At 40.7% G+C, this 26,800-nt stretch overlaps 1 protein-coding gene across 6 annotated transcripts in view; it reads left to right on the forward strand.

Annotated features, from left to right (window-relative positions):
• YEATS2 (YEATS domain containing 2) overlaps positions 1 to 26,800 on the forward strand; it is a 113,039-nt gene that overhangs the window by 15,971 nt on the left and 70,268 nt on the right. For all 6 annotated transcript variants that reach the window (XM_033211846.1, XM_033211850.1, XM_033211851.1 and 3 more), the window contains exons 2-8: positions 817 to 935; positions 2,986 to 3,083; positions 3,816 to 3,908; positions 8,178 to 8,423; positions 10,370 to 10,482; positions 14,948 to 15,109; positions 23,092 to 23,203. In XM_033211846.1, the coding sequence (XP_033067737.1) occupies positions 836 to 935; positions 2,986 to 3,083; positions 3,816 to 3,908; positions 8,178 to 8,423; positions 10,370 to 10,482; positions 14,948 to 15,109; positions 23,092 to 23,203 (924 nt within the window). In that variant the 5' untranslated portion in view covers positions 817 to 835. The remainder of the gene's footprint in view (positions 1 to 816; positions 936 to 2,985; positions 3,084 to 3,815; positions 3,909 to 8,177; positions 8,424 to 10,369; positions 10,483 to 14,947; positions 15,110 to 23,091; positions 23,204 to 26,800) is intronic.

A 26,800-nucleotide genomic window follows, 5' to 3' on the forward strand; every position in this document is an offset into this window, starting at 1 on the left:
TCGAACACCTGTCATCGTGATCCACCCACTTCTGCTTCTCAAAGTGCTGGGATTACAGGCATGAGCCACCACGCCTGGCCCAGAATTTTAAATTTTTTTTAATTTTAATTTAAATAGCCCCATGAGGCTAGTGGCTAATGTACTGGGACAATGAAGGTCTAGAGGATTTATGGGATTTTTTTAAAAAATGAGATTGTTTTATTCAAAGACTTGTATACCTAGGACTTGTTTACCATATTGCAGACTTGTTGATTAGTTTAATATAAGTCTATAGATTTGTGTTTATTTTAATAATGATCAGTAATAGTGATACCTGCTAAGTACCAGAGAAAGGATTTGTGTAATCAGTTATTTATTGAGCCTTTAACTATGTTGCTTGTATCTTCTAATATGCTGAATGCTTAGTGAATTCTAAGACACTGTGTGGGCTAACCATGTTTTCATCGAAGTCTGGTTCCTTTTTTTTTCCTTATGAGGGCTCTTCTGTGAAAGCCAGGCTCCTTTTGAAAAGTCTGAACAATGTGCTACTTTGTTCAAGGATTTTCTCTTGAAAGGGAAACCGATGCTTGTTAACAGATGATTATGATTTTTTTTTTTTGGTGGAAACTTTTAAAATTATGCTTTTGGTCTTAAAAGAAATATGTATATGCGTGTATATACACATACAGAGTTGCAAGTACCAGTATTATGTAATATTTATTTATTTATTTTGTATATACACATACATTTGTAAGTACTGGTATGCAGTATTACTTATTAACAACCCAACTATTTAACTTAATAATTAAAAATTATTAATTTATTATTGCTTCACAGTGAAGAACCGAATGTCATCATGTCTGGAATCAAGCGAACCATCAAAGAAACCGACCCTGATTACGAGGATGTATCTGTGGCCCTTCCAAATAAGCGGCATAAAGCAATTGAGAATTCAGGTAGAAATTGACCTGCCTTAGGAAATTATTTCTTTATTGACATATGTCTCCGCTAGAAGACTTATAGGAACTAGAATGAAATGAATTTCCACTGTTGTGTGTAATTTGAAGGGGTTTGTGAGAGAGATTAGCTAAGGGATCTGTTTAATAGTAATACACCATGTGTACCGTAAAAAGTGGAAGAAGATCTGGCAGGAACATGATGAAGTAGACAGTGAAAGCGAGACAAGCTGTTAGTTTTAGCGATCATTGTATGTTAGGTGTAATCATAAAGTCTATGATAGGTATAAAGGTGTGCTATAATCGTGAGATGGTCATAGATGGTACATGGTTTTTAATTTTAGTAGGCAACATTTTAATGTGTATAGAAAAAAGAATGATCTCATCAAACTTATAGTTTCATAGCTACAAGGATAAAGCTAAAATTATTTTTAAATGCTTAATTGTGTTAATTAAATGTGTCATATGGTTCTCAGATGTGGTAGGTATCTTGAAGGCATATGAATGGTGGAAGATTAGGAAACATCTATCCAGTTCAACCCCTGTACTTAGCTGATAGTGAGTAAATTAAGGTTCAGAGACATCAGATTACTTACCTAACATCATATAAGTAGTTGAAGAGCAAATCATCAACCGGGTGTCTGTTGTTCCTCAGAATGTCTTTAAGCAAGCTTAAAAAAATTGCTAAATTGACATTTTAAAACAAATTATTACCAAACTTCATTAATGTTTATTTAAGTAATCTACCTAAGTTAATACTTTTAGCAGGGTAAAGACGGCATCAAAAAGTTATAGCTCAGATGTTGCAGTTCCACATAGGATCCGTAGAGTGGAAGTGGTGACGAGAATTCCTATTTCTGTAAGAGCGGTGAAGTCCTATATATCCCCAAAAGGTCTATCTAGAAGGAAAATTGTTAAATCCAATCCCAAATAATGAAAACATTTCCCTGCAATTTCCCCCCCTTATTCAGCTGTAATTTTAGGGGAAATACCATTTCCTTTCAATAACAAGCCTTTCAATAAAGTATTATGTAACTGAATTAATTACCCAAGAGCTTCACATGGCATAACTTTTTAAAATAAAAACAAGAATAGGGAAAAGTGATTGTTTTGATAACATTGTACTTCAGTTTAAATTGAATGTAAGTTCCAAAATACCCCCATTCAAGCAGGGGCAGTTTTTTGTCTGCTACTGAGTAACAATATGCTATTCTTTTTCTTGGTGTCTAATGCTCACCTTTTTTCCCACCAGAATTTTTCTCAAAGTAGATTTGGTGGGATGCCTCTCTTTGCATATGTTATTTTGTTTTGTGTCTTTTTTTTTTTTTTCTGTGTCACCCAGGCTGGAGTACAGTGGCGTGATCTTGGCTCACTGCAACCTCTGCCTCCAGAGTTCAAGCGATTCTCCTGCCTCAGCCTCCCGAATAGCTGGGCTTACAGGTGCCCCCCACCATGCCCGGATAATTTTTGTATTTTTGGTAGAGACTGGGTTTCACCATGTTGTCCAGGCTGGTCTCAAACTCCTGACCTCAGGTGATCCACCCATCTGGGACTCCCAGAATACTGGGATTACAGGTGCAAGCCACCATGCCCGGTCCCCATTATTGTATTTTATAGCTATTTCCCTCCCCCCAGGATCTAGTCCAGGTCATGCAGGGCATTTAATTGTCATATCTCTTCAGTCTCTCCCAGTCTCCTCAACCCTTTCCTTGTCTTTCTTGTCTTTAATATTTAAATAGCATAGGCCAATAACTTTAGAGAATGTCTTTCAGTTTGAGTTTGTCTAATCTTTCCTTGTGAGTAGATTCAGCATTATTGGCAGGAATACCACAGAATGATGTGCTCTTTTTAGGGCGTGATACCAGAAAGTACACGAGATCACTTTACACCAATATTAGTGGTTTCAGTTTTTCATCACTTGGTTAAGGTGATGTCCACTAGGTTTCTCCACTTTAGAGTTACTATTTCTTGGATTTCTTTTGTTGCTTGCTGATGTAAAGGCAGCCACTGATTAATTAGGCCTTGGATGTATTTTATGTTCTTTGTACAGCTCGAGATGCTGCTGTGCAGAAGATTGAGACTATTATCAAGGAACAGTTTGCTCTTGAAATGAAGAATAAGGAACATGAAATTGAAGTCATTGACCAGGTATAATGATGATAAATTGAAAAAAACACCAAAGCTATTTTGAAAAAAATTTGTACATGATTGAAAAATAATCTGTTGAGATGGAGTCATAGTTTGCTTTGTCCTCTTTGCTTTTTTAAAATAGCTTTCTTGTTTTGGGGAGAGAAAAATGCAATTTTTAAATAATACAATTGCAGAAAGGATTGAAAAAATATTACCTGGAATTCCATTCAAAAAGATAATCTTCTGATAGCGCAGCAAGGTGACTACAGTCAACAGTAACTTATTGTACATTTAAAAATAATTAAAAGAGTAAAATTGGATTGTTTGTAACACAAAGGATAAATGCTTGAGGTAATGAGTATCCCATTTACCTTGATGGGATTATTTATCGTATGCCTCTATCAAAATATCTCACATATCCCATAAACATGTACACTGTGTACCCACAACAATTAAAAATAAAGGTTTTTTAAAAAAGATAATCCCTCTTTGCTCTTGTGCTCAATGTCTTTGTGGATTTTTTACAGTGAATATACCTATAAATGTACATATTCATTGCAACACTTGTCTTTCTTTTAAATCTTTGCGAATCTGATGGATGGAAAAGGTCGCTTTTATTTGTTTTTCTTTTGATTGTTTGAGAAGTTGAGCTTTTTCTTCGGTCATTCACATTTCTTATTTTGTGAATTGTTTGTACATCTCTTTTGTAATTGCCATTTTTTAAAGTAATGAGTTAACATTTGTTTTTAGCGACTGATTGAAGCAAGAAGGATGATGGATAAACTGCGTGCCTGCATTGTAGCAAACTACTATGCTTCTGCAGGTCTTCTAAAAGTTTCTGAGGTAAGCATTCCTCATACTCAGTCATTTTCCAGCCACTCATATTTGTTGTCTGAGGGGAAGTTATGTCGATACGGAATCCCTTGCATCTGAAACATTTCATTTTGTTTTTTTTTTTTTTTTTTGAGATGAGTCTCGCTCTGTCACCCAGGCTGGAGTGCAGTGGTGTGGTCTTGGCTCACTGCAACCTCTGCCTCCTGGGTTCAGGCGATTCTCCTGCCTCAGCCTCCCGAGTAGCTGGGATTACAGGTGTGTGCTACCATGCCTAGCTCATTTTTGTATTTTTAGTAGAGATGAGGTTTCGCCATATTGACCAGGCTATTTTCAAACTCCTGACCTCAGGTGATCGACCCAGCTCAGCCTCCCAGAGTGCTGGGATTACAAGCACGAACCACCATGCCTGACCTGAAACATTTCTTACATTGACCTTCAGAACCCAAGAAGCCTAGCCTACTTTCTGGGAATATACATAGACTATACATAGACTTATCAGTCATTGTGTTCAGCTGTAGTCCTTTGTCATGACTTTCAACATTGTCAGATAATCCTAAGTAACATTTTTTCCGTTTTTTTGTTTGTTTGTTTGTTTGTTTGTTTGAGACGGAGTTTCATTCTTGTTGCCCAGGCTAGAGTGCAATGGCGTGATCTTGGTTCATTTTAACCTCCGCTTCCCCGGTTCAAGTGATTCTCCTGCCTCAGCCTCCCGAGTAGCTGGCATTACAGGCATGCTCCACCACACCTGGCTAATTTTTTTGTACTTTAGTAGAGACGGGTTTCTCCTTGTTGGTCAGACTGGTCTCAAACTCCTGACTTCACGTGATCTGCCTGCCTTGGCCTCCCAAAGTGCTAGGATTACAGGCGTGAACCGCTGCGCCCGGCCTTTCCTTTTTACTTAACTCTTCTCCAGATTGTTAGTATTATGCTAGGCTTTGCAGCTATAAAGGTGGTTGAGACCTCCTTGCAACTGGCCCTAGTGCCTCCTCACTTGATTGTGGCCCACTTTGGAGTAATTTATAAATTGATTGAATTTTCTTTGACCTTTTAGTCTAGTGAATGGCAATGGCAATTTTTAGTTTCAGATTTACCTTGTTTAATGAGCCCTGAGTTCTACTTTTTCTTTTCTTTTCTTTCTTTTTTTTTTTTTTTTAAAGAGACGGGTATCGCTGTGTTGCCAGGCTGGAGTGCAGTGGTTATTCACAAGCACGATCATAGCTTCACTGCAGCCTCCAACTTCTGGGCTCAAGCAGTCCTCCTTCCTCAGCCTCCTCAGTAGCTAGTACTGCAGCTTTGTTTCTCTAGTTTTTTAAGATTTAAAATGGTCCTCCTACCTTTTTACCTCCATGATACTGACTTTTTGAAGAGACCAGGCCATTTATGAATATCTCAGATTTTGGATTTATGTTTTCCTTAGATTACTTTTTCATCCTCTCTATTTTCTTTTTTTTTTTTTTTTTTTTTTTTGAGACGGAGTCTTGCTCTGCCACCCAGGCTGGAGTGCAGTGGCCGGATCTCAGCTCACTGCAAGCTCCGCCTCCCGGGTTTACGCCATTCTCCTGTCTCAGCCTCCGGAGTAGCTGGGACTACAGGCGCCCGCCACCTCGCCCGGCTAGTTTTTTGTATTTTTAGTAGAGACGGGGTTTCACCGTGTTAGCCAGGATGGTCTCGATCTCCTGACCTCGTGATCCGCCCGTCTCGGCCTCCCAAAGTGCTGGGATTACAGGCTTGAGCCACCGCGCCCGGCCATCCTCTCTATTTTCTTTCTTTTTTTTTTTCTTTTTTTTTCTTTTTTTTTTTGAGGTGGAGTCTCGCTCTGTCGCCCGGTCTGGCGTGCAGTGGCCGGATCTCAGCTCACTGCAAGCTCCGCCTCCCAGGTTCACGCCATTCTCCTGCCTCAGCCTCCCGAGTAGCTGGGACTATAGGCGCCCGCCATCTCACCCGGCTGTTATTTTGTATTTTTTAGTAGAGACGGGGTTTCACCGTGTTAGCCAGGATGGTCTCGATCTCCTGACCTCGTGATCCGCCCATCTCGGCCTCCCAAAGTGCTGGGATTACAGGCTTGAGCCACCGCGCCCGGCCCTCTCTATTTTCTTGTAAACTGGAAGTCAGGTCTAAAGGCTTGGTTATTAATAGATTTGGGTTAAATATTTCTTGCAAGAATACTTCACAGTGATGCTGTGTACTCGATATTCTAGCATATCAGCAGGCACCTAGTTCCAGGTTGTCCTGCTAGTGATACTGTTTGACCACTTGGTTAATGTGATCACCACTAGGTAATTCCAATTGTAAAGGAATGTTTTTTTTCCAATTTAGTTTTTGACATGTAAATGAAAAATATCTGCTCTTTTAAACTAGTAATCTGTCTAAATTAAGGCATAGGGGTTAGGATTGACCTGAAATAGGAGTATGTCTTCCTATTTGATATTTTGATAATTTCAGCATAACTTGCATTTGTTTTTTTTTTCTCTTTTTACTTTCTTTTTCCTAAGTGTTTTCAGCTAGAATTAGTCTCTGCTGAATCACCTCTGGAGCAGTGCTGGCTCCCTGGGAACCAGGGAAGGGCTGGAGGCTAACAGTAAATGGTGCTTGTCCTGTTTAGGCCTTCATGTTACCCTTGGTGCTCTAGGGGCACCTGGTATTCGTGCTGTTCCTGATGCTGTCTTGTAGAAACTAGAGCATTGTTTGAGTTGAATTGTAAGCAGTAGACAGGTGCTTTTAGTGTAGCACAGTTTCCAAGATGCATGTTAGAGTCGTATTCATTTTCCTAGGGCTACCATAACAAATTACCTACCGTAAGCTTCCTGATGTAAAAGGATGGGTTTATTACCTCAGTATTCTGAAGTCTAGAAGCCCAAAATCAAGGTGTCAACAGGGCAGTGCTCCCTCCGAAGGCTCCGGGGAAGAATCTTTCCTTGCCTCTTCCTAGCTTCTGAAGGTTGCTGCCAATCCTTAGTATTTCCCGGCTGTAATTTCTGCCTCTGTCATGATGTGGCTGTTTTCCCTGTGTGTGTGTCTTCTCTGTGTGTCTCTGTCCAAGTTTCCCTCTTCTTATAAGTGAGGAGGACTTCATTGACTTCACCTTAACTTGATTACATGAGCAATGATTCTATCTTTGAATTGTTAGCAGTTCTGATCTGTGCTATTTGATAGTCTAGAAATACGCTGATTTTATCCTCTTATGTTCTGATTAGGATTTATCAAAGATATTTAGGTATGCTTTTGTCTCGTGATCGACTGTTTAATTATTTTTAGTTTTCAGTGGCAAAACATTTATAGCTCTGAAAAACCTTTATTACTGAAATTCAAGAACTTTGTTGCTGGCCGGGCGCGGTGGCTCAAGCCTGTAATCCCAGCACTTTGGGAGGCCGAGACGGGCGGATCACGAGGTCAGGAGATCGAGACCATCCTGGCTAACATGGTGAAACCCCGTCTCTACTAAAAAAATACAAAAAACTAGCCGGGCGAGGTGGCGGGCGCCTGTAGTCCCAGCTACTCGGGAGGCTGAGGCAGGAGAATGGCGTGAACCCGGGAGGCAGAGCTTGCAGTGAGCTGAGATCCGGCCACTGCACTCCAGCCCGGGCACAGAGCGAGACTCCGCCTCAAAAAAAAAAAAAAAAAGAACTTTGTTGCTTTGAAACACTAGCTTCTGCTTCCTTTTTTCTCACTGAAACCATTAGTTTAATAACACAGTTTTTAAAAGCTAGGCTTCCTAGGAACGTGACTATAGTGTTATCACATTGTAGCAGAATACACTTTATTTTGTATACAAGTAACTAAGACACAGAAAAATTCCATAGATGTCTGTACTGAACTGAAGGCAAACTTTATATATCAGTATCAATCATTCAAAAATATTCTCTATTACATTTTATTCCTGTGTGGGGACCATTTTTTATATACAGCTTTTTATTTTTGTATTTCTTTCAGGGATATTTTATTTAGAGCAGTTGATATGTTTGTGTAAAGCAATGTGAGACTTTTAAAGTCAGATTTTATTTTCTGTGTTAACATGTATTATTTCTTATTTACTTCCAGAAGACCCTACATCTCTAGCTGTTAGTGTTAAAAGCTTTACATAATTATTCATCATTCTAATTTTTGTTTTGTTGATTTAGGCCGTGTTAAGGGGTTGGGATATCATTTTATGAATGTGGGGAGATTTTGAAAGATTTTAAGCATGATCCTGTAATAGGTAAGGTTTTGGAGACATCAGATTTTTGCCTGCTTTTGATGGATTTGATTAAAAATTTATTTGCTTGCTTTCATTTTTTGTAGGGATCAAAGACATGTGATACAATGGTTTTTAATCATCCTGCTATCAAGAAATTTTTGGAATCACCATCTAGGTCATCATCTCCTGCCAATCAGAGAGCAGAAACACCATCAGCCAATCATTCAGAAAGTGATTCTTTATCTCAGCACAATGACTTCTTATCTGACAAAGATAATAACAGCAATATGGATATAGAGGAAAGACTCTCAAACAACATGGAGCAGAGACCAAGCCGAAATACTGGAAGAGTATGTAGTTGGGTGGATGTGGGAGGGAGCCACAGGAGAAGGGAACTAGTATTTACTAAAATACGTGCTTGTTATCTCACTGAACTGTCACAGGAATCTTAGGAAATAGGTTTGTTTTCCTTTTATAATAGGGAAACCAAATCTTGATGAGGTTTTATTTGCTCAAAAATGTCAGAACTGAGAATTAAACCTGAGTGTTTCTTTTTTTTTCTGAGACGGAGTCTTGCTTTATCACCCAGGCTGGAGTGCAGTGGCACAGTCTCAGCTCACTGCCACCTCCGCCTCCTAGGTTCAAGCGATTTTCCTGTCTCAGCCTCCCAAGTAGCTGGGATTACAGACATGTACTACCATGCCTGGCTAATTGTTTGTATTTTTAGTAGAGACAGGTTTCACCATGTTGGCCAGACTGGTCTCGATCTCCTGACCCTGTGATCCGCCTGCCTCGGCTTCCCAGAGTGCTGGGATTACAGGCGTGAGTCACCGTGCCTGACTTAAACCTGAATGTTTCTGATTTTACAGCCTGGGGATTCTGTGCACAGCACAGCTCTTGGATGCTGTTTACATAGGTGTGAAAGAAACCTTCCAGCTCGGCAATTCTGTGATCTTGCTCAAGGTCTTTCCACTCTGTCATGTTTATTCTCTCAAGAGCTGTCGTTCTTCAACAGTTCCTGTGAGACTTTATATTCTAAGATGCTTTAGTAGATGGAGGAAGTTTGACAAACAAACAGATTTGAAAAACATTGCTCTTTGATCCTGCCAGTTTGCAATTTGAGCTCCCATCTCAAGCTACTCTGAACTTCTTGATAAAAGTTTTGGCTATAGAGTCATTATTGGATTAGAGCAGTGATTTTTCTCAGCCAGGTGTTCTGTGATAGAGAAAATTTCCAAGTTACTTTCCACATACTTAGACATCAAGAATTTGATTTATTTTTGATAAAAAAAATAGTTTGCATTTATTTTTCTGATTATAAATTTGTATGTGTTCATTTTTCAAACAGAAAAGTAAAAAAGAATAGAAAAGTTCATTCGTGAGGCTTACCACCCCCAAAATCAGAACTCTTCATTGTTTGGATTTACCTTACCTTTCCAGTATTATTCCTGAGCAAATATTACATGTGTTTTTGTTTTTTTTAGTTAAAAAGAATTTAGGAGGCTGGGCACGGTGGCTCATGCCTGTAATCCCAGCACTTTGCTAAGTCAAGGCAGGCGGATCACCTGAGGTCAGGAGTTCGAGACTAGCCTGACTAACATGGTGAACTCTGTTTCTGCTACAAATACAAGAATTACCGGGGCTTAGTGGCGGGCACCTGTAATCCCAGCTACTCGAGAGGCTGAGGCAGGAGAATCGCTTGAACCCAGGAGACGGAGGTTGCACTGAGCTGAGATCACGCCATTGCACTCCAACCTGGGTGACAGAGTGAGACTCCGTCTCAAAAAAAAAAAAGAGAATTTAGGGCATAATGGTCATAGAAACTTAACATGCTTTATACAATACATGGTCATTTCTGTATGTATTTATATAACAAACATTTAGCATTTACTACGTACCAGGCACTTACTTCTCATTGAATATTTTTGAGTATTGCAAAAGGTTAAAAAGAAGGTAAATTCCATTGACCCTTTTCTCTCTTTCTATTCCTGTTTCCCAGAAGTAACCGTTGTAACAGTTTTTTGTGTATCCTTCCAAATCCTATTTGCATATCCAAAGCAGATGTATGTAACTATTGAAAACACACTGGGAGTTACAGTATATAAACTTTGTATAAATTAAGGCAGCTTTTGTAGTAAATTGTTTTAATGCTTTGAGAGGTGCCACAAAGACAGAAAATTTTGTAAATTAAAAAAAAAACTTAGTTATTCCATTTATACTTGTTACGATGTTGTGATTTCTGTCCTATTGAAAATTGTTCAAAATGAGAATGGATGTTGATTATGATTTTTTTCAGGATGCTTCTAGCGTTACTGGCTCCCATAAAACAGAACAGCGGAATGCTGATCTCACAGATGAGACTTCGCGACTTTTTGTAAAGAAAACAATAGTAGTGGGCAATGTATCCAAGTGAGTATCCAGTTGAATTTATTTTTATTTGTCCATTTATGTTAATACTTTGGCATTAATACTCTTATTATAGTATTATAGGAGGAAGAGGCCTCAGGGATTCCCAAGCCTTTAGTTGTTTAAAAAATAAACCACAGTCTAGAGACTTTTTTTTTTTTTTAGACGGAGTCTCCCTCAGTTGCCCAGGCTGGAGTGTAGTGGCGCGATCTTGACTCACTGCAAGCTCTGCCTCCCAGGTTCACGCCATTCTCCTGCCTCAGCCTCCCAAATAGCTGGGACTACAGGCGCCTGCCGCCACACCCGGCTAATTTTTTTGCATTTTTAGTAGAGACGGGGTTTCACCGTGTTAGCCAGGATGGTCTTGATCTCCTGACCTCATGATCCACCCGCCTTGATCTCCCAAAGTGCTGGGATTACAGGCATGAGCCACCGCGCCCGGCCTAGAGACTTTATTAGGGCAATTTTGCTCATTAATGAACAAAGTCAGAATTTGAATCTAGGTCTCCTATTTTTCTTTTTTTTTCCTTTTTTTGAGATGGAGTTTCGCTCTTGTTGTCCAGGCTGGAGTGCAATGGTATGATCTTGGCTCACCGCAACCTCCGCCTCCCAGGTTCAAGCGATTCTCCTCCCTCAGCCTCCGAGTAGCTGGGATTACAGGTGTGTACCACCTCGCCTGGCTAATTTTGTATTTTTAGTAGAGACGGGGTTTCTCCATGTTGGTCAGGCTGGTCTCGAACTCCTGAACTCAGGTGATCTGCCCACCTTGGCCTCTCAAAGTGCTGGAATTACAGGTGTGAGCCACCGCACCTGGCCTTTTTTTTTCTTAAATCCTTTTATTACTCTTTTTATACAAATAGCCACAGGGTCAGGGGACTTAGGTCTCCTATTTTTCATTTGGATATTATTTTGTCTGGACTGCCTCTATATTGTGCCATTCTGCCTTGCCTTGCACAATATCCACAAAGGATAAATAAGGGAAGATGTTTGTTCCAAAATATTGCTAGAGAAGAGGCAGTATAATAACCCCTACACTTGCTTGTGTAGTTTGTAAAATATGCTAATTGTTAGGTATTTGAAAGTCAGTAGAGAATGGTAAATCCTCAGATACTGCCCTCAACTCGAATGTTCAAATCTTCATTTTGTCTCTACATTTACATTCCTGCTTTAGCCATTGTATTAGTTTGTTTTCACACTATTAATAAAGACATACCTGAGACTGGGTAATTTATATTGGAAAGAGGTTTAATTGACTCACAGTGACACATGGCTAGAGAGGCCTCACAATCATGGCAGAAGGCAAAAGAGAAGCAAAGTCATGTCTTAAGTGGAGGCGGGCAAGAGAGCTTGTGTAGGAGAACTACCCCGTTTAAAACCATCAGATCTTGTGAGACTTATTTAATATCACAAAAACAGCATGGGAAAGACTCGTCCCCATGATTCAGTTACCTCCCACTGGGTCCCTCCCAGGACGAGTGGGAATTCTGCAAGCTACAATTCAAGATGAAATTTGGGTGGAGACACAGCCAAACCTTATCAGCCATTTACTTGTGATTGGCACATCCAAAGCTAAAACCAGATTCTTCTCCCTGGAAAACCTGTTTCCTGTTCTTTTGTTTTGTTTTGAAATGGAAGGATGTATGTATGATGGCTTTCTTTGACTTTTTGTTGTTGTTCTTCAAAACCTTACTTCAGGTCTTTTTTTGTGACTCTAAGGCAAATGAAGAGGTTTGTATCTAACAAGTCATTGAGACATGAGAATAAAGTAGATAAGTCTTTTCGGTCACCCATTTGTGGTTATACTTGGACATAATACTCTTATTATCCTGGTGTTACAGTAGGAAGAGACCTCAGGGAATGTTTTTTCAAGCTCTTTGTTGCTTCAAAAGTGAACCAAGGTCCAGAGATCGGAGTCTCTGCATTAGTGTGCCTGCCATTATTTCCGTGAGAATAAAATAGGGCTTGGTAAAAATTTCGAAGACATGAGCTTTTACACAAATATATTTCACCAATTGTGTCAATGTGTGTAAGTTTGGAAGAACTCTTGACTACTCTGAACCAGTTCTGTCTTTAGGGGCCTTAGCGAATTCCGAAAAATGCTGATTTGGTTGCCCAAACTGAAATGTTTTTAGTTCGTAACAAAAGGTTGCTGAGCAGATCTTAAAGGCAGAATTCCTCCGAGCTCCAGAGCCATGTACTTGAACAGTATGATCTCAGGCTGTCTTGGAGCAGCTTCATCATTTTTGCCAAGTGTCTAGGGGTAGATAAGAACGTTATAAATCCTCCAAAAACGTGAAAATGTTAAGTAAATATTTGACCCATGTAAATAGATGGAAGGGATTAAATTAATTTGATGGAGGAAAATTGATTACAGTGGTTAGGATTCTAACTGGTAGCAGTTTAAACTAATTTTCTCATGAAGTTTTATTTGCTGATCCCCCCTCATTAGGCATATTCCTTCTATGCTCTCTCTTTGTGATTTTTATTATATTATATGGCCATTTTCTATTTTCATATATTTTTCTCAAATCAGACTGGAATCTCTTTAGGGTAGAAACTATGTCTTGTCTGGTTTTGTTTTGTTTTTTCGAGACAGAGTTTCACTCTTGTTGCCCAGGCTGGAATGCAATGGTGTGATCTCAGCTCACTGTACCCTCCACGTTTGGGGTTCAAGTGATTCTCCTTCTTCAGCCTCCCAAGTAATTGGGATTACAGGCATGCACCGCCACACCTGGATAATTCTGTATTCTTAGTAGAGATGGGATTTCATTGATTATTCTCATTTGTCAGGCTACTCTCGAACTCATGAACTTGGGTGATCTACCAGGCTTGGCCTCCAGAAATGCTGAGATTACAGGCGTGAGCCACCACGTCTGGCCTTGTCTGGCTTTGTACCTTACAGTATATATTTAGTAAATATTTGATTGATGAATACATTGATATACTTATGAAAGGAAAAAATAAACATAACATACACAAACCTGGTGAAATTAATTTTAAAAATTACTCAAAAAAGAGAAGGCACAAATAATATTAGAAATAGAAAAGAAGACATAACTACAGATGCCGTACTATTAAAGAGATAAGAAACTATTAACTTCTTTATGCCAATACATTTAAAGATTTAGATGAAATGATTGTTTAGCCCCAGTTTTCTTGTGGCCTAGTGGGTCTGCCTGAATTTCCAGACCTGGCTTTTTCTGGGCCAACCTGTCTTGTAAAGATGTCATCTCTCCCCAAATCGATTTGTAGATATTCCAGTTAAAATCCCAACAGGGTTCATGACTTTAATAGGCTGTAAGAGTAAAGGGCCTAGATCGGTCAAGAACACTCCTCAAGAGCTAGGCTAGGCAACTTGGCCCCCCCTTATTATGAAGAATTAGCACTAAGCATAGATGAGCATTTAGAAGGCCTGACCATATTTTCTACACAAATCTAAGAAGGGGGTCTCATACCGAAATAAAGACAGGGCCTATAAAGGGGAGTGCTAGAGATGCTAGTTTTACCATCATCATGACTTAAGGGAAATGTCATGTTTTGGCTTTCAGAGGGCGGGAAACTAGGTGCAATCTTCTTGGCAACCATGAGAGTCAACAGAAAGGCCCAAAGCTGTAGCATCCTGAAACCTGAATGAAATCAACCCGAAGGCTAGAGGTTTCCTAACCTAGGAATAAAAATATGCCAGTTTATTTCCACCTTATGTATTTATTTGGCAGGAAAAACAAGTTTGCCTTTTTAAAAAATTGCACACCAAATAAGCAGAACAACACAGACTTTCAACAGAATGTCCCTTAAACCAAATTCATGTTTTATTTATTTTATTATTTTGTTTTAGTCCATTAATTTTATTGTAATGTTTTGAAGTAGGGTCTTGCTCTGTCACCCAGACTGAAGTGTAGTGATGTGATTGTAGCTCACTGCAGCCTCAAACTCCTGGGCTCAGGCAGTGCTCCCACCTCATCAGCCTCCCAGCTAGCTGGAACTATAGGTGTGGGCCACCATGCCTGGCTGAGTTTAAAATTTTAGGTGGGAGGATTGTAGTTATAGTTGTAGTTCACTCTTGGAGATTACTGTCTCACTGAGCAGGCATTGTCTTCTTGTATCCAGTTGTTACCACACTAATTATATTAGCTGATTTTCCTCCCCTCTGGAAATAGCTAAACATGGGGATGGGGTCTTGCTGTGTTGCTCAGGCTGATCTCTGGCTCCTTACCTCGAGCAATCCTCCCGTCTCAGCCTCCCGAAGTGCTGGCATTGTAATGTGGACCAGCCACTGCATCCAACCCCAACTATGTTTTAGAAAGAAAGAAAAACAAAATGATTAATTGCAAAGACTCATTTTGTTTAGGTGATGTAGCTGTTAAATATTGTGGGAATTTTAACCTTGTTTTTAAGTTTAAGTAGGAGTTAATTATTTTGTTAGGTTTTTGAAGGACAAAATTCAGGTTTCTTTTTTCTTCTTCTCTAGGTATATACCTCCGGATAAGAGGGAAGAAAATGACCAGTCAACTCATAAGTGGATGGTATATGTCCGAGGGTCCCGTAGAGAACCCAGCATTAATCATTTTGTCAAGAAAGTTTGGTTCTTCCTTCATCCCAGCTATAAACCAAATGACCTTGTGGAAGTTAGGTAAGCACACTTGAGTTATTTAACCTAAATTGAAATACAAATATATTTTTGAAGTGGAAGAAAAGTGATGTAACTTCAGAACATTTCCTGGAAATGTAATAATAATTGAGAATTGGCTCTTAGTCAAAATGTAGTTGTAGGCCGGGCGGGGTGGCTCACGCCTATAACCCCAGCACATTGGGAGGCTGAGGCGAGCGGATCAGGAAGTCAGGAGATGGAGACCATCCTGGCTAACATGGTGAAACCCCGTCTCCACTAAAAATGCAAAAAATTAGCTGGGTATGGTGGTGGGCGCCTGTAGTTCCAGCTACTTGAATGTCATGAACCCAGGAGGCAGAGCTTGCAGTCAGCGGAGATCACGCCACTGCACACCAGCTAGGGCGACAGAGCTAGACTCTGTCTCAAAAAAAAAAAAAAAAAATGTAGTTGTAATTGTAGTTCACTCTCTCAGATTAGTATCTCACTGAGCAGGCATTGTCTTCTTCTATCCAGTTGTTACCACACTAATTATATTAGCTGATTTTGCTCCCCTCTGGAAACAGCTAAACTTGTTTTTATAGATAGAGATGCATATGAAAATGTTACTTCTTTTTATGAATATCAGAATATAACAGAAGTAAATATAGTATTCTAACGTTATGGACTAATTAATGTTGAAAGTTCCCCATGATCTCACTCTCTCGGATGTAACTCCCATTTATATTTCTTCTGTACATATTCAAGTGTTGTATAGTTGTTTTGTTGTTACTGTTATTTCACCAAGATGGAATGATTATATGTATTGTTGTGAAATTTGCTTCTATCATTTGGATGTATTCTTTACTTTTTTTTTTTTTTTTTTGAGACGGGGTTTCACTTTTGTCTCCCAGTCTAGAGTGCAGTGGTGCAGTCTGGACTCACTGCAACCTCCGCCGCTTGGGTTCAAGTGATTCTCCTGCCTCAGCCTCCCAAGTAGCCGGGATTACAGGTGCCCACCACCACGCTTGGATAATTTTTTTGTATTTTTAGTAGAGATAGGGTTTCACCATGTTGGCCGGGCTGGTCTCAAACTCCTGACCTCAGGTGATCTGCCCGCCTTGGCCACCCAAAGTGCTGGGATTACAGGCGTGAGCTACCATGCCCAGCCTTATTCTTTACATCTTTTTTTTTTTTTTGTATTTTTAGTAGAGACGGGGTTTCACCGTGTTAGCCAGGATGGTCTCAATCTCCTGACCTCGTGATCCGCCCGTCTCAGCCTCCCAAAGTGCTGGGATTACAGGCTTGAGCCACCGCGCCCGGCTATTCTTTACATCTTTATATGATGTTACACACACACACACACCACACACACACATATATATATATATATTTTTTTTTTTTTTTTTGAGACAGAGTCTCACTCTGTCACCCAGGCTGGAGTGCAGTGGCACGATCTCGACTCACTGCAACCTCCACCTCCTGGGTTCAAGCAATTCTCATGCTTCAGCCTCCCAGGTGGCTGTGATTACAGGTGCACGCCACCATGCCGGGCTAATTTTTGTAAATTTTGTAGAGACAGAGTTTCACCATGTTGGCCAGACTGGTCTTGAACTCCTGAGCTCAAGCACCCTGCCCGCCTTGGCCTCCCAAAGTGCTGGGATTACAGGCATGAGCCACCACGCTCGGCCCATATTGATTGTACAGATGCACTGTGGAAGTGGTTGTTGGTTATTATCAGTGAAATATCTGTTCTCTGCTCTGTTCAGAGCCCGACTCTTAAAACAAAACATCGCTGCCTCCTGAGAACTCTGCTTCTTCTTTAACCCTTTCAAGTGATGGTGGCTTTTTTTTTCTCTCTCACACACCACTGGGCCTGAGGATGGGGAAGGTGTCTTCCTTGATCATATTTATGGCTTCCAGACCACCTTTCCCTGCCAAGGGTGACTGGGGAAGTTAGTAAATAGTAGTAGATAGTTAGTAGTTAGTAGTAGCAGAGGAGGAGTAGCAGCCTCAATGGAGCTGAGGCTTTTTGGAAAAGGGGGAAAGGTATCAACACCTGGTTTACTGATTTTCTCTCTACCATAACTCTTGCTGTCATTCTTAAGGACTTTGCATACATATAGACAATTTATCCAAAACCCTGGTCTCTTGGTTCTTTGATTTTTTCACTTTGATGCTTAGGTTATTTTAGGGATATATCATAGACTCTAAGCTGAATAAGGAGAGAAGATAACGTATATAGGAGCAGTGATGGCTGGTGAAAAGTTTTGTGGGCAAGAAATAGAAGTCTTCGTGAAGTCAAAGAATAGTTGGATTGGGGTGAAACTGGAAAGTTAAGGGTTGGTGGTCAGAAAGTGGAATAGGCTGGGCATGATGGCTCAGGCCTGTAATCGCAGCTCTTTGGGAGGCCAAGGCGGGCAGATCACGAGGTCAGGAGATCGAGACCATCCTGGCCAACATGGTGAAACCTGTCTCTACTAAAAATACAAAAATTAGCTGGGCATGGTGGCTCGTGCTTGTAATCCCAGCCACTCAGGAGGCTGAGGCAGGAGAATCGCTTGAACCAGGGAGTCAAAGGTTGCAGTGAGCCGAGATCGTGGCACTGCACTCCAGCCTGGCGGCAGAGCGAGACTCCGTCTCAAAAAAAAAAAAAAGAAAGTGGAATATTTGGAAATAAGATTTATGTAAGTAGGTACGGTATGTTTTTCTTCTTATGTATTAATTATATTTTTATTGATGATAGAACTCTAATATACCGAAAAGGATGGGATTAAAAACTAATTGCATAAAACCCTTAATACTTAAAAATGCAATACCAGTGCCTATTTTATTTTTCTGTTCTCATACCAGAAATGAGAATTTGTAAAACACATATTTCTTTTAATTTGCAAAGACCGTCCTGCAGTAATTAATGAGATTTATTTGCTAAGAAGTCCTTACTAATCTGAGGGTAGAGGTGTGGCAAATCACTTATCAAGATATATTGTAACAGTGAGAAAATCCAAAGAAAGGATTGTGCTGCAGCTCCTTATCCAGTTTCTCTTTCATCCCGAACATCTGGAGTGTTTTCTGCTAATAGTAAATGAACTTTGTTTCATTACGTGTATGAGGTTTGACGCCATCAAAATTGCCTGTGTCGTATTTTCAGCCTGATCTCTGCCACTCTGACAGTGTCTGCTGTGCCATGCCTGAGCAGTTAGCTGTTCACAGCCTGGCGGCACACACCTTTACAACATACCTTTTCCCATAGCAAGTCAAACTTCATTAACAACAATAGTAGGATTTGTAAATAGTATTTTAAAAGAGATTATTGCTTATGTGCTTCTGGTTTTTAAAACTCCTGGAGAAATCATATGCTGTGATTGACCGTAGCTCTGTGTTTAATAGCAGATAATGTATATAAGTCTATTACTACACTTGCTCATTTACATGTATGTCTCACCAGATTTAGAACTTCTCGATGTTTAGGACCTTATCTTGTCTTAATATCTCCAGGGTGGGCCGAGCATGGTGTCTCATGCCTGTAATCCCAGCACTTTGGGAGGCTGAGGCAGGTGGATCACGAGGTCAGGAGTTTGAGACCAGCCTTGACAACATGGTGAAACCTTGTCTGTAATAAAAATACAAAAACAAATTAGCCAGGCCTGGTGGCGTGTGCCTGTAGTCCCAGCTACTCAAGAGGCTGAGGCAGGAGAGTTGCTTGAACCTAGGAGGCAGAGGTTGCAGTGGGCCAAGATCATGCCACTGCACTGCAGCCTAGTTGACAGAGCAAGACTCTGTCTCAAAATAAATAAAAAATAAATAAATAAATATCCCCATGCATAGTTCCTAGCATGTAGTAAATGCTCATTTTGTGTTTTTTAAAATTTTTAATTTATTTTTTATTTTTTATTTTTTTGAGACGGAGTCTTGCTCTGTTGCCCAGGCTGGAGTACAGTGGTTCAGTCTTGGCTCACTGCAAGCTCCGCCTCCCAGGTTCACACCATTCCCCTGCCTCAGCCTCCTGAGTAGCTGGGACTACAGGCGCCTGCCACCAAGCCCAGCTAATGTTTTTGTATTTTTAGTAGAGGTGGGGTTTCACTGTATTAGCCAGGATGGTCTCGATCTCCTGACCTCGTGATCCGCCCGGCTCAACCTCCCAAAGTGCTGGGATTACAGGCATGAGCCACTGTGCCCAGCCAATTTCGTTTACTTTTTTAGAGACAGAGTCTTGCTCTATTATCCAGGTGGGAGAACAGTGCCATGATTATTGCTTGCTGCAGCCTCAACCTCCTGGGCTCAAACTATCCTCCCATTTCAGCCTCCTGAGTAGCTGGGACTGTAGGTGTGTGCCACCTATGTCCAGCTAATTTTTTTTACCCAGGCTGGTCTCGAACTCCTGGCCTCAAGCAGTCCTCCTGCCTTGGCTTCCCAAAGTGCTGGGATTACAGGTGTGAGCCATGTACCCAGCCTCATTTCATGTTTGATACTGAGTGAATTATTGAATTCATGAAATGGGCCATTCCATTTGGAGGTGGCTGGTTTCGTTTGGAAGATTTTAATTATATTGAGCAGAAATCTAACTTCCTCTAACTTCTAAGCAGTAAGCTTTTCATATGCTTTGTGTACCACTCAGAATCATCATAATCCCTTTTCCTTGTATAGTTTTTTAGATATTTGAAAGCAATTACTGGGTCTCATCCATATTTGTATCAGTTGTCACTTGTGTGACTTTGTGTTCCTTTGCCATTCAGGTTATATTCTTTGGCATACTCCAGTTTATCTATATTCCTTTTAAAATAACCTTTTTAGAACTGAACCTAAAACTCCAGATATGGTGTAACCAATATAAAGTAGGTTAGGACTGTTAACATATGTCCTAGGTTTACTTATAACTCTTACGTTCTTTGCAGGACTCTGAAGATGTTTGTTGTGTTAGGTATCTAAAGTAATTTAACCAATAAGGAAGGATTTTTGCAGCTGCCTTGAAACTTGGGGTTAATCTTACTTCTGGATCAAAGCACAAATGTTTTTCTTACACATCCTGACTCTCTTCATCACAGCACATTACCTGACAAAGAGATGGGTGGATTCTGCTCTTACTGAAGCACTTTTTTCCACGTTTGTTCAGTTGTCAGGACAACCTTAGCCAAGTTCCTAAAAGCTGCGACTATAAACTTTGCTTTTTTTTAGGTACAAGATAGTCACTAGATATGTGCTAGGCTCAGGGTTTGATACAGGGATTGTGAAGAGCACAGGACTCTGCCTTTGGGAAACCACGTGGAGTGTTCCTGCCCTTGGTGTGTGTGAAACTGGAGCGGGCCAGCTCCCCAAAGGAATCCTAGTGAGCCTCTTCCAAACCTTCCTATCTGTTTTATTTCACTCGAATGTAGGAACTCTCTAGAGCAGCACTGTCCAATAGAAATATACTGTGAGCTACATCTGTAATTTGAAATTTTCGAGTAGCTACATTAGAGGAGTAAGTACCCAGAAGAAGTGATGTAGGCATTCCATGCCCTGCACAGTCGGGCAATATCCAGTCATATTATTGTGCATACTAGGGAGAGTGGTCTGGGAAGTGAGGTCTGCCACCTTGGGGATGTAGACTAGCACACAGTGGCTAAAGCATGGCCCTGGAGCCTATTGCTTGAGTTTGAATTCTGGTTCTACTGCTTATTTGCTGTGTGACCTTGGCAAGTTAATTATTCAGCCTCACTGTGTCTCAGAGGGGATATTTCATAGTGTGGTTATAAAGATTAGGTAAGTTAATAGTGCTAAAGGACTTAGAACACTGATTGGGTCATAGCAAAAGTGAAACGTAGGAAAGCAGTGTTTGTTGCCACTCTTGTTGTGGGGAGCAGAGATGTTCATTCTGAAAAGACTTGAGGGAATGCTTTGGTTCTCTTAAAGGGCTTTCATGTGGAGGAAGGATTTACTCTTTGTGATTCCAGATGGCATATCTGGAATTAACATGCAGGAGGTAGAAGAAGTCATTTTATAATAGAGCTGTTCACAAATGTAACAGAGGGTCTCTTGAAGTAGTGAGTTCAGGGTCACTCGGAGTGACGCTAAAAAAGACTGATTGGCCATTTGAATAAATTAGTCGAGCAAGGAGCTGTACTGTGTTTCTAATAAAGCCATTTTTGTTTAATCTCCATAATCTTACGGTTTCTCCCTCTTGGTGTCATTGATTTATTTCACCTTCTATGAGGAATCTAGAAATACTGAAGTGTGTTCAGGGGACGCAGTCCTTTATTGTGTGAAGTAACATATTTTGAAGTATACCATTTCCATAAATAGTGTTGTTATAGGTCTTAGGTTCTTTTTTTGCTTCTAAAAATATGGTTATGGAGGAATTTCCTGTTAAAAAGCATTGTTCGTTTTTCCTGGCTTTGTGCTGTCTTCTCTAGCAGCAGTCTTTCCTGCCTATTCACTAAAGGTTAGGCCATGTATATAAATTGAGAAGCATACCTAATTTAGCATATTCACTGAGAGAAGTTCAGCATTCAGTGTGATTGAGGCATATTGCAAATGAGTTTAGACTTAACATTTAGCTTTACTGGAATTTAAATAACCAAAGTTCACATCAGTAGAATTTCCGTTAATTGACTCAAGTCCACCATGCCTCTAGGCTCCCCTCTATCTCTGACTGTGGGTCCCATTTCAGACTGTCTCAAGTCTACCTTCTCATTTGACCCCAAGCAGGAATGTATACCAACATCGCAGCGGCTTCTCTTAGCTCCTGTGCAACTGGTTTCTTCCATCCAGGCCATTCTAGTTTGCTTTCTTTTCTCTTTGGCTTGTAAGGTATTTATTAATTTCCCTGCTTTCTAGGCTCCCCTCATACACAGGGATTTTTCCTATCCCGGGCTCCATTGTTAGCTCCTGGCTCTGGGCTCGTTAATTCACATCTGTTACACTCCTCTCAGGTTGTGTTCTTGAACTCTGCACTCACTCAATTCAGTTTTCCAAAAACACCATCTGTTGAGTTTCTTTCTCCTTGTCCTTTTCTTTTTGAGATGGAGTCTCGCTCTGTCTCTCAGGCTGGAGTGCGGTGGTGTGATCTCAGCTCACTGCCGCCTCCGCCTCCGCCTCCGCCCCCGGGTTCAAACGATTGTCCTGGCCTCTCAAAGTGCTATGATTACAGGCATGAACCACCGTGCCCAGCCTCCTTGTAATTTTGATATCTTCTCTCATTACTAATTCTAAGCCAGGATTCACGATGAATATTTTCATTTTAAAAGCATTCTCTCTCTTCCCTATGGACTTAAACCATATTGTTTTGAGTACTTAATGATATCTCAATGAAATTTCTAAATTTCTTTATTATGGAAAATTTCAAACATATACAGAAGTAAAGAGTATAATGAACCCTCTTGTGCCCATCACCAGTTAATAACAATTTGCTGTTCTTTTCCATCAATTCCTGCCCCCCCTTTTTTTTCTTTCACAAATTACATTGTGCTGAGAATTCTCCAGTCCAGTTAGCATGCACACACATTCCTCTCTGCCCACTAAAATCAGTTGTAGTCACTATTCAGGGAAGGTCATATTGTGAACGTATGATCTTTCTTTAAGTCTTCTTAGCAAAGAATTTCAAATAAATTGTCACTTTCAGTTGAGCACATTCATGATTCATTTTGTTTCTGCCTCAGTGGAGGAATAAATACAAGGATTTAGGGTAGGGAACGTATATCTCATGGTCTGTATCTGTCAAATGCCAATTAAGGATCCTGGCCCTCTAGTGACATTCATCAGATCATCTTAGTGCCCTCGTGTGTGAAAATGATATTGGATTATATAGTCTAAGTTTACTCTCTTAGCATTCAGTAATTGAAAGTTTAATAGAGGTTTGAGTTGAATTTTTTTCTTTTATAATTTAGCATTTTAGCCAAATTCAGCATATTGATTTAGTTTTAAATAAGGAAAACTAAGTGGTTCTCAGAAGACAGTGAATTTCTGATTTATCCATTATCAGAAAACTTTTCCTGTGTAGGATGAGAGAGTGAACATGGATGAACGTGTTAATATCTGCTTTTCCATAGAGAGCCTCCTTTTCACCTGACCAGAAGAGGCTGGGGTGAGTTTCCTGTCAGAGTTCAAGTTCACTTTAAGGACAGCCAGAACAAGCGGATAGATATCATACATAATCTGAAGGTATTGTAACAAAACATCGCTCCCTAGTTTTGAAGTCTCTTTGTGCCAGCTACAGTTGATCCTTGAACAACATGGGGGTTAAGGGCCCCCTCGCAATCAAAAGTTCATATACAACTTTAGACTCCCCCAAAACTTAACTATTAATAGCCTACTGTTGACGGCAAACCTTCCTAATAGTGTAAATAGTCAACACATATTTTGTATGGTATATATATTGTGGACTATATTCTTACAATAAAGTAAGCTGGAGAAAAGAACTGTTATTAAGAAAATTAAAAGGAATAGAAAGTATATTTACTATTCATTAAGTGGCAGTGGATCATCTTCGAGGTCTTTATCCTCGCCATCTTCACATTAAGTAGGCTGGGAAAGAGGAGGGATTGGTCTTGCTGCCTTGGGTGGCAGAGGTGGAAGAAAATCCATATGTAAGCGGATCTGTGCAGTTCAAACCCATGTTCAAGGGTCAACTGTATTCAAAGTGGGAGTGTTAGGTCTTCTGCAAGAAGTGGCTAAGAATAGTGGGGGGAGGAGGAGATAGTATTTCTGAGTGTGTTATGCTTACTGCTACAACACAACTTTGTCCTCTGATGCAACCATCAGAGAGAGAATCACTCTGTAGGACAATGTATATCCTTTAAAAAGATGAACAAAGTGGTCAGATTATCAGAATGCATGAATATTTGATCAGACCTCAACATCAGTGTGTTTCTGGGGGCTAAGTTACTGAAATCTTTTTTAAATCTGTTTACTTTTCTATAAAGTGGGGCAAATAATAATGTTTGTAAAGACAGAAGTGAACATGTCTTGGAAATGATAAAGTACTATACAAGATTGTAATACTTTTGTATTATAAGAAATCCTTTAATGATGAATGTGGCCATGTGGTTTATGGTGCAGCCATTGTAAATTATATCTTATGAAGTGTTGTCTATCCATAGGGAGAACTGCCCTTATAGGAAGTGAAACGCAGAGTACAGGCATACTTTGTTTCATTGCACTTTGCTTATTGTGCTCAATATATATTCTATTTGTAAAAAATGGAAGATTTGTGGCAACCCTGTGTCAGACAACTCTGTGAGCACCACTTTTCCAACATCATGTGCTCATTTGTGTCTTTCTGTCACATTTTGGTAATTCCTGAAATATTTCAAACTTTTTTATTATTAAATCTGTTTTGATGATCCTGTGGTCGATGTTACTGCTATTTTGGGGCACGACAAACCATGCTCATATAGGAGGATGAACATAATTGATCAGTGTTATGTGGATTCTGAATGCTCCAGCAACCAGTCATTCCCCATCTCATTCCCTCTTTTGGGGCCTTCCTATTCTCTGAGAACAACAATATTGAAATTAGGCTAATTAATAACCTTATAATGGCTTCCAAGTGTTGAAGTAGAAGGAAGAGTCACACATCTCTCACTTTAAATTAAAAGCTAGAAAGGATTAAGCTTAGTGAAAAAAGCATGTTGAAAGCCAGGATAGGCCGGGCACGGTGGCTCAAGCCTGTAATCCCAGCACTTTGGGAGGCCGAGATGGGCGGATCACGAGGTCAGGAGATTGAGACCATCCTGACTAACACGGTGAAACCCCGTCTCTACTAAAAAATAAAAAAATACTAGCCGGGCAAGGTGGCGGGCGCCTATAGTCCCAGCTACTCGGGAGGCTGAGGCAGGAGAATGGCGTGAACCCGGGAGGCGGAGCTTGCAGTGAGCTGAGATCCGGCCACTGCACTCCAGCCTGGGCGACAGAGCAAGACTCTGTCTCAAAAAAAAAAAAAAAAGAAAGCCAGGATAGGCTAAAAGCGAGGCCTCTGTGCCAGACAGCCAAGTTGTGAATGCAAAGGAAAAGTTCTTAAAGGAAATTAAAAGTACTACTTCAGTGAACACACAAATGATAAGAAAGCAAAACAGCCTTCTTGCTGATTTGGAGAAAGTCTCAGTGATCTGTGTAGAAGATCATACAAGCCATAACATTCCCTTAAGCCAAAGCCTAATCTCGGGCAAGGCCCTAACTCTTCAATTCTGTGAAGTCTGAGAGGGGTAAGGAAGCTTCAGAGGCAAAGTTTGAGGCTAGCAGATGTTGGTTCCTGAGGTTTAAGGAAAGATACCGTCTCCATAACATACAAGCGCAAGGTGAAGCAGCAAGTGCTGATGCAGAGGCTGCAGCAAGTTATCCAGAAGATCCAGCTAAGATCATTGATGAAGGTGGCTACACTAAACAACAGATTTTCACTGCAGATAAAACAGGCTTCTGTTGGAAGAAGATGCCATCTAGGACTTTCATAGCTAGAGGGAAGTCAATACCTGGTTTCAGAGCATAGGATTGACTCTCTTGTTAGGGGATAATGCAACTGGTGACTTTATTTATTTTTATTTTTATTTTTTTTTTTTGAGACAGTCTTGCTCTGTCACCCACGCTGGAGTATAGTGGCGTGATCTCGGCTCACTGCAACCTTTGCCTCCTGGCACCGCAGGGTAGAAATAGGGTTTCACCGTGTTGTCCTGGCTGGTCTCAAACTCCTGAACTCAAGTGATCTGCCCGTCTCAGCCTCCCAAAGTGCTAGGATTACAGGCATGAGCCACTGCGCTTGGCCACAACTGGTAACTTTAAATTGAAACTAGCGCTTATTTACCATCCAGTAAATCCTAGGGCCCTTAATAATGATGCTAAATGTACTCTGCCTGTGCTTTATAAATGTAACAGAAAAGCCTGGGTGACAACACATCTGTTTATAGCATGGTTTACTGAAAATTTTAAGCCCACTGTTGAGACCAACTGCTCAGAGAAAAGGATTCCTTTCAAAATATTGCTCATTGATAATTTACCTGGTCCCTTAAGAGCTCTGATGGAGGCCAGGCACGGTGGCTCACATCTGTAATCCCAGCACTTTGGGAGGCCGAGGCGGGTGGATCACTTGAGGCCAGGAGTTCGAGACCAGCCTGGCCAACATGGCGAAACCCCGTCTCTACTAAAAATACAAAAAGTAGCTAGGCGTGGTGGGTCACACCTGTAGTCCCAGCTACTTGGGAGGTGCTGAGGCAGGAGAATCGCTTGAACCCAGGGGGCGAAGGTTGCTGTGAGCCGAGATCGCGCCACTGCACTCTAGCCTGGTGACAGAGCGAGAGTCCATCTCAAAAAAAAAAAAAAAAAGGAATAAAAGCTCTGACGGAGATGTACGAGGAGGTTAATGTTGTATTGGTGCCTGCTAACACAATATCCATTCTGCACCCATGAGATCAAGGAGTAATTTCAACATTCAAGTCTTACTGTTTTAAGAAATGTATTTTGTGGCCAGGCATGGTGGCTCATGCCTATAATGCCAGCCCATTGGGAGGCCAAGGAGGAAGGATTGTGTGAGCCCAGGAGTTTGAGACCAGCCTGGGCAACATAATAAGACCTTGTCTCTACAAAGAAAAAAAAAAATTAGCCGGACATGGTGGTGCATGCCTGTAGACCCAGCTACTTGGAAGGCTGAGGTAGGAGGAGGATCAGCTTCATGGTCCCAGGAGGTTGAGGCTGCTGTGAGCCATGATCAAGCCACTGCCCTCCAGCTTGGGTGAGAGCAAGCCCCATCTCAAAAAAAATAAAATAAAA

The sequence above is a fragment of the Trachypithecus francoisi genome, unplaced genomic scaffold (assembly GCF_009764315.1).
Source record: "Trachypithecus francoisi isolate TF-2019V2 unplaced genomic scaffold, Tfra_2.0 Lachesis_group0, whole genome shotgun sequence".
NCBI classification, from domain to species: Eukaryota; Metazoa; Chordata; class Mammalia; order Primates; family Cercopithecidae; genus Trachypithecus; species Trachypithecus francoisi.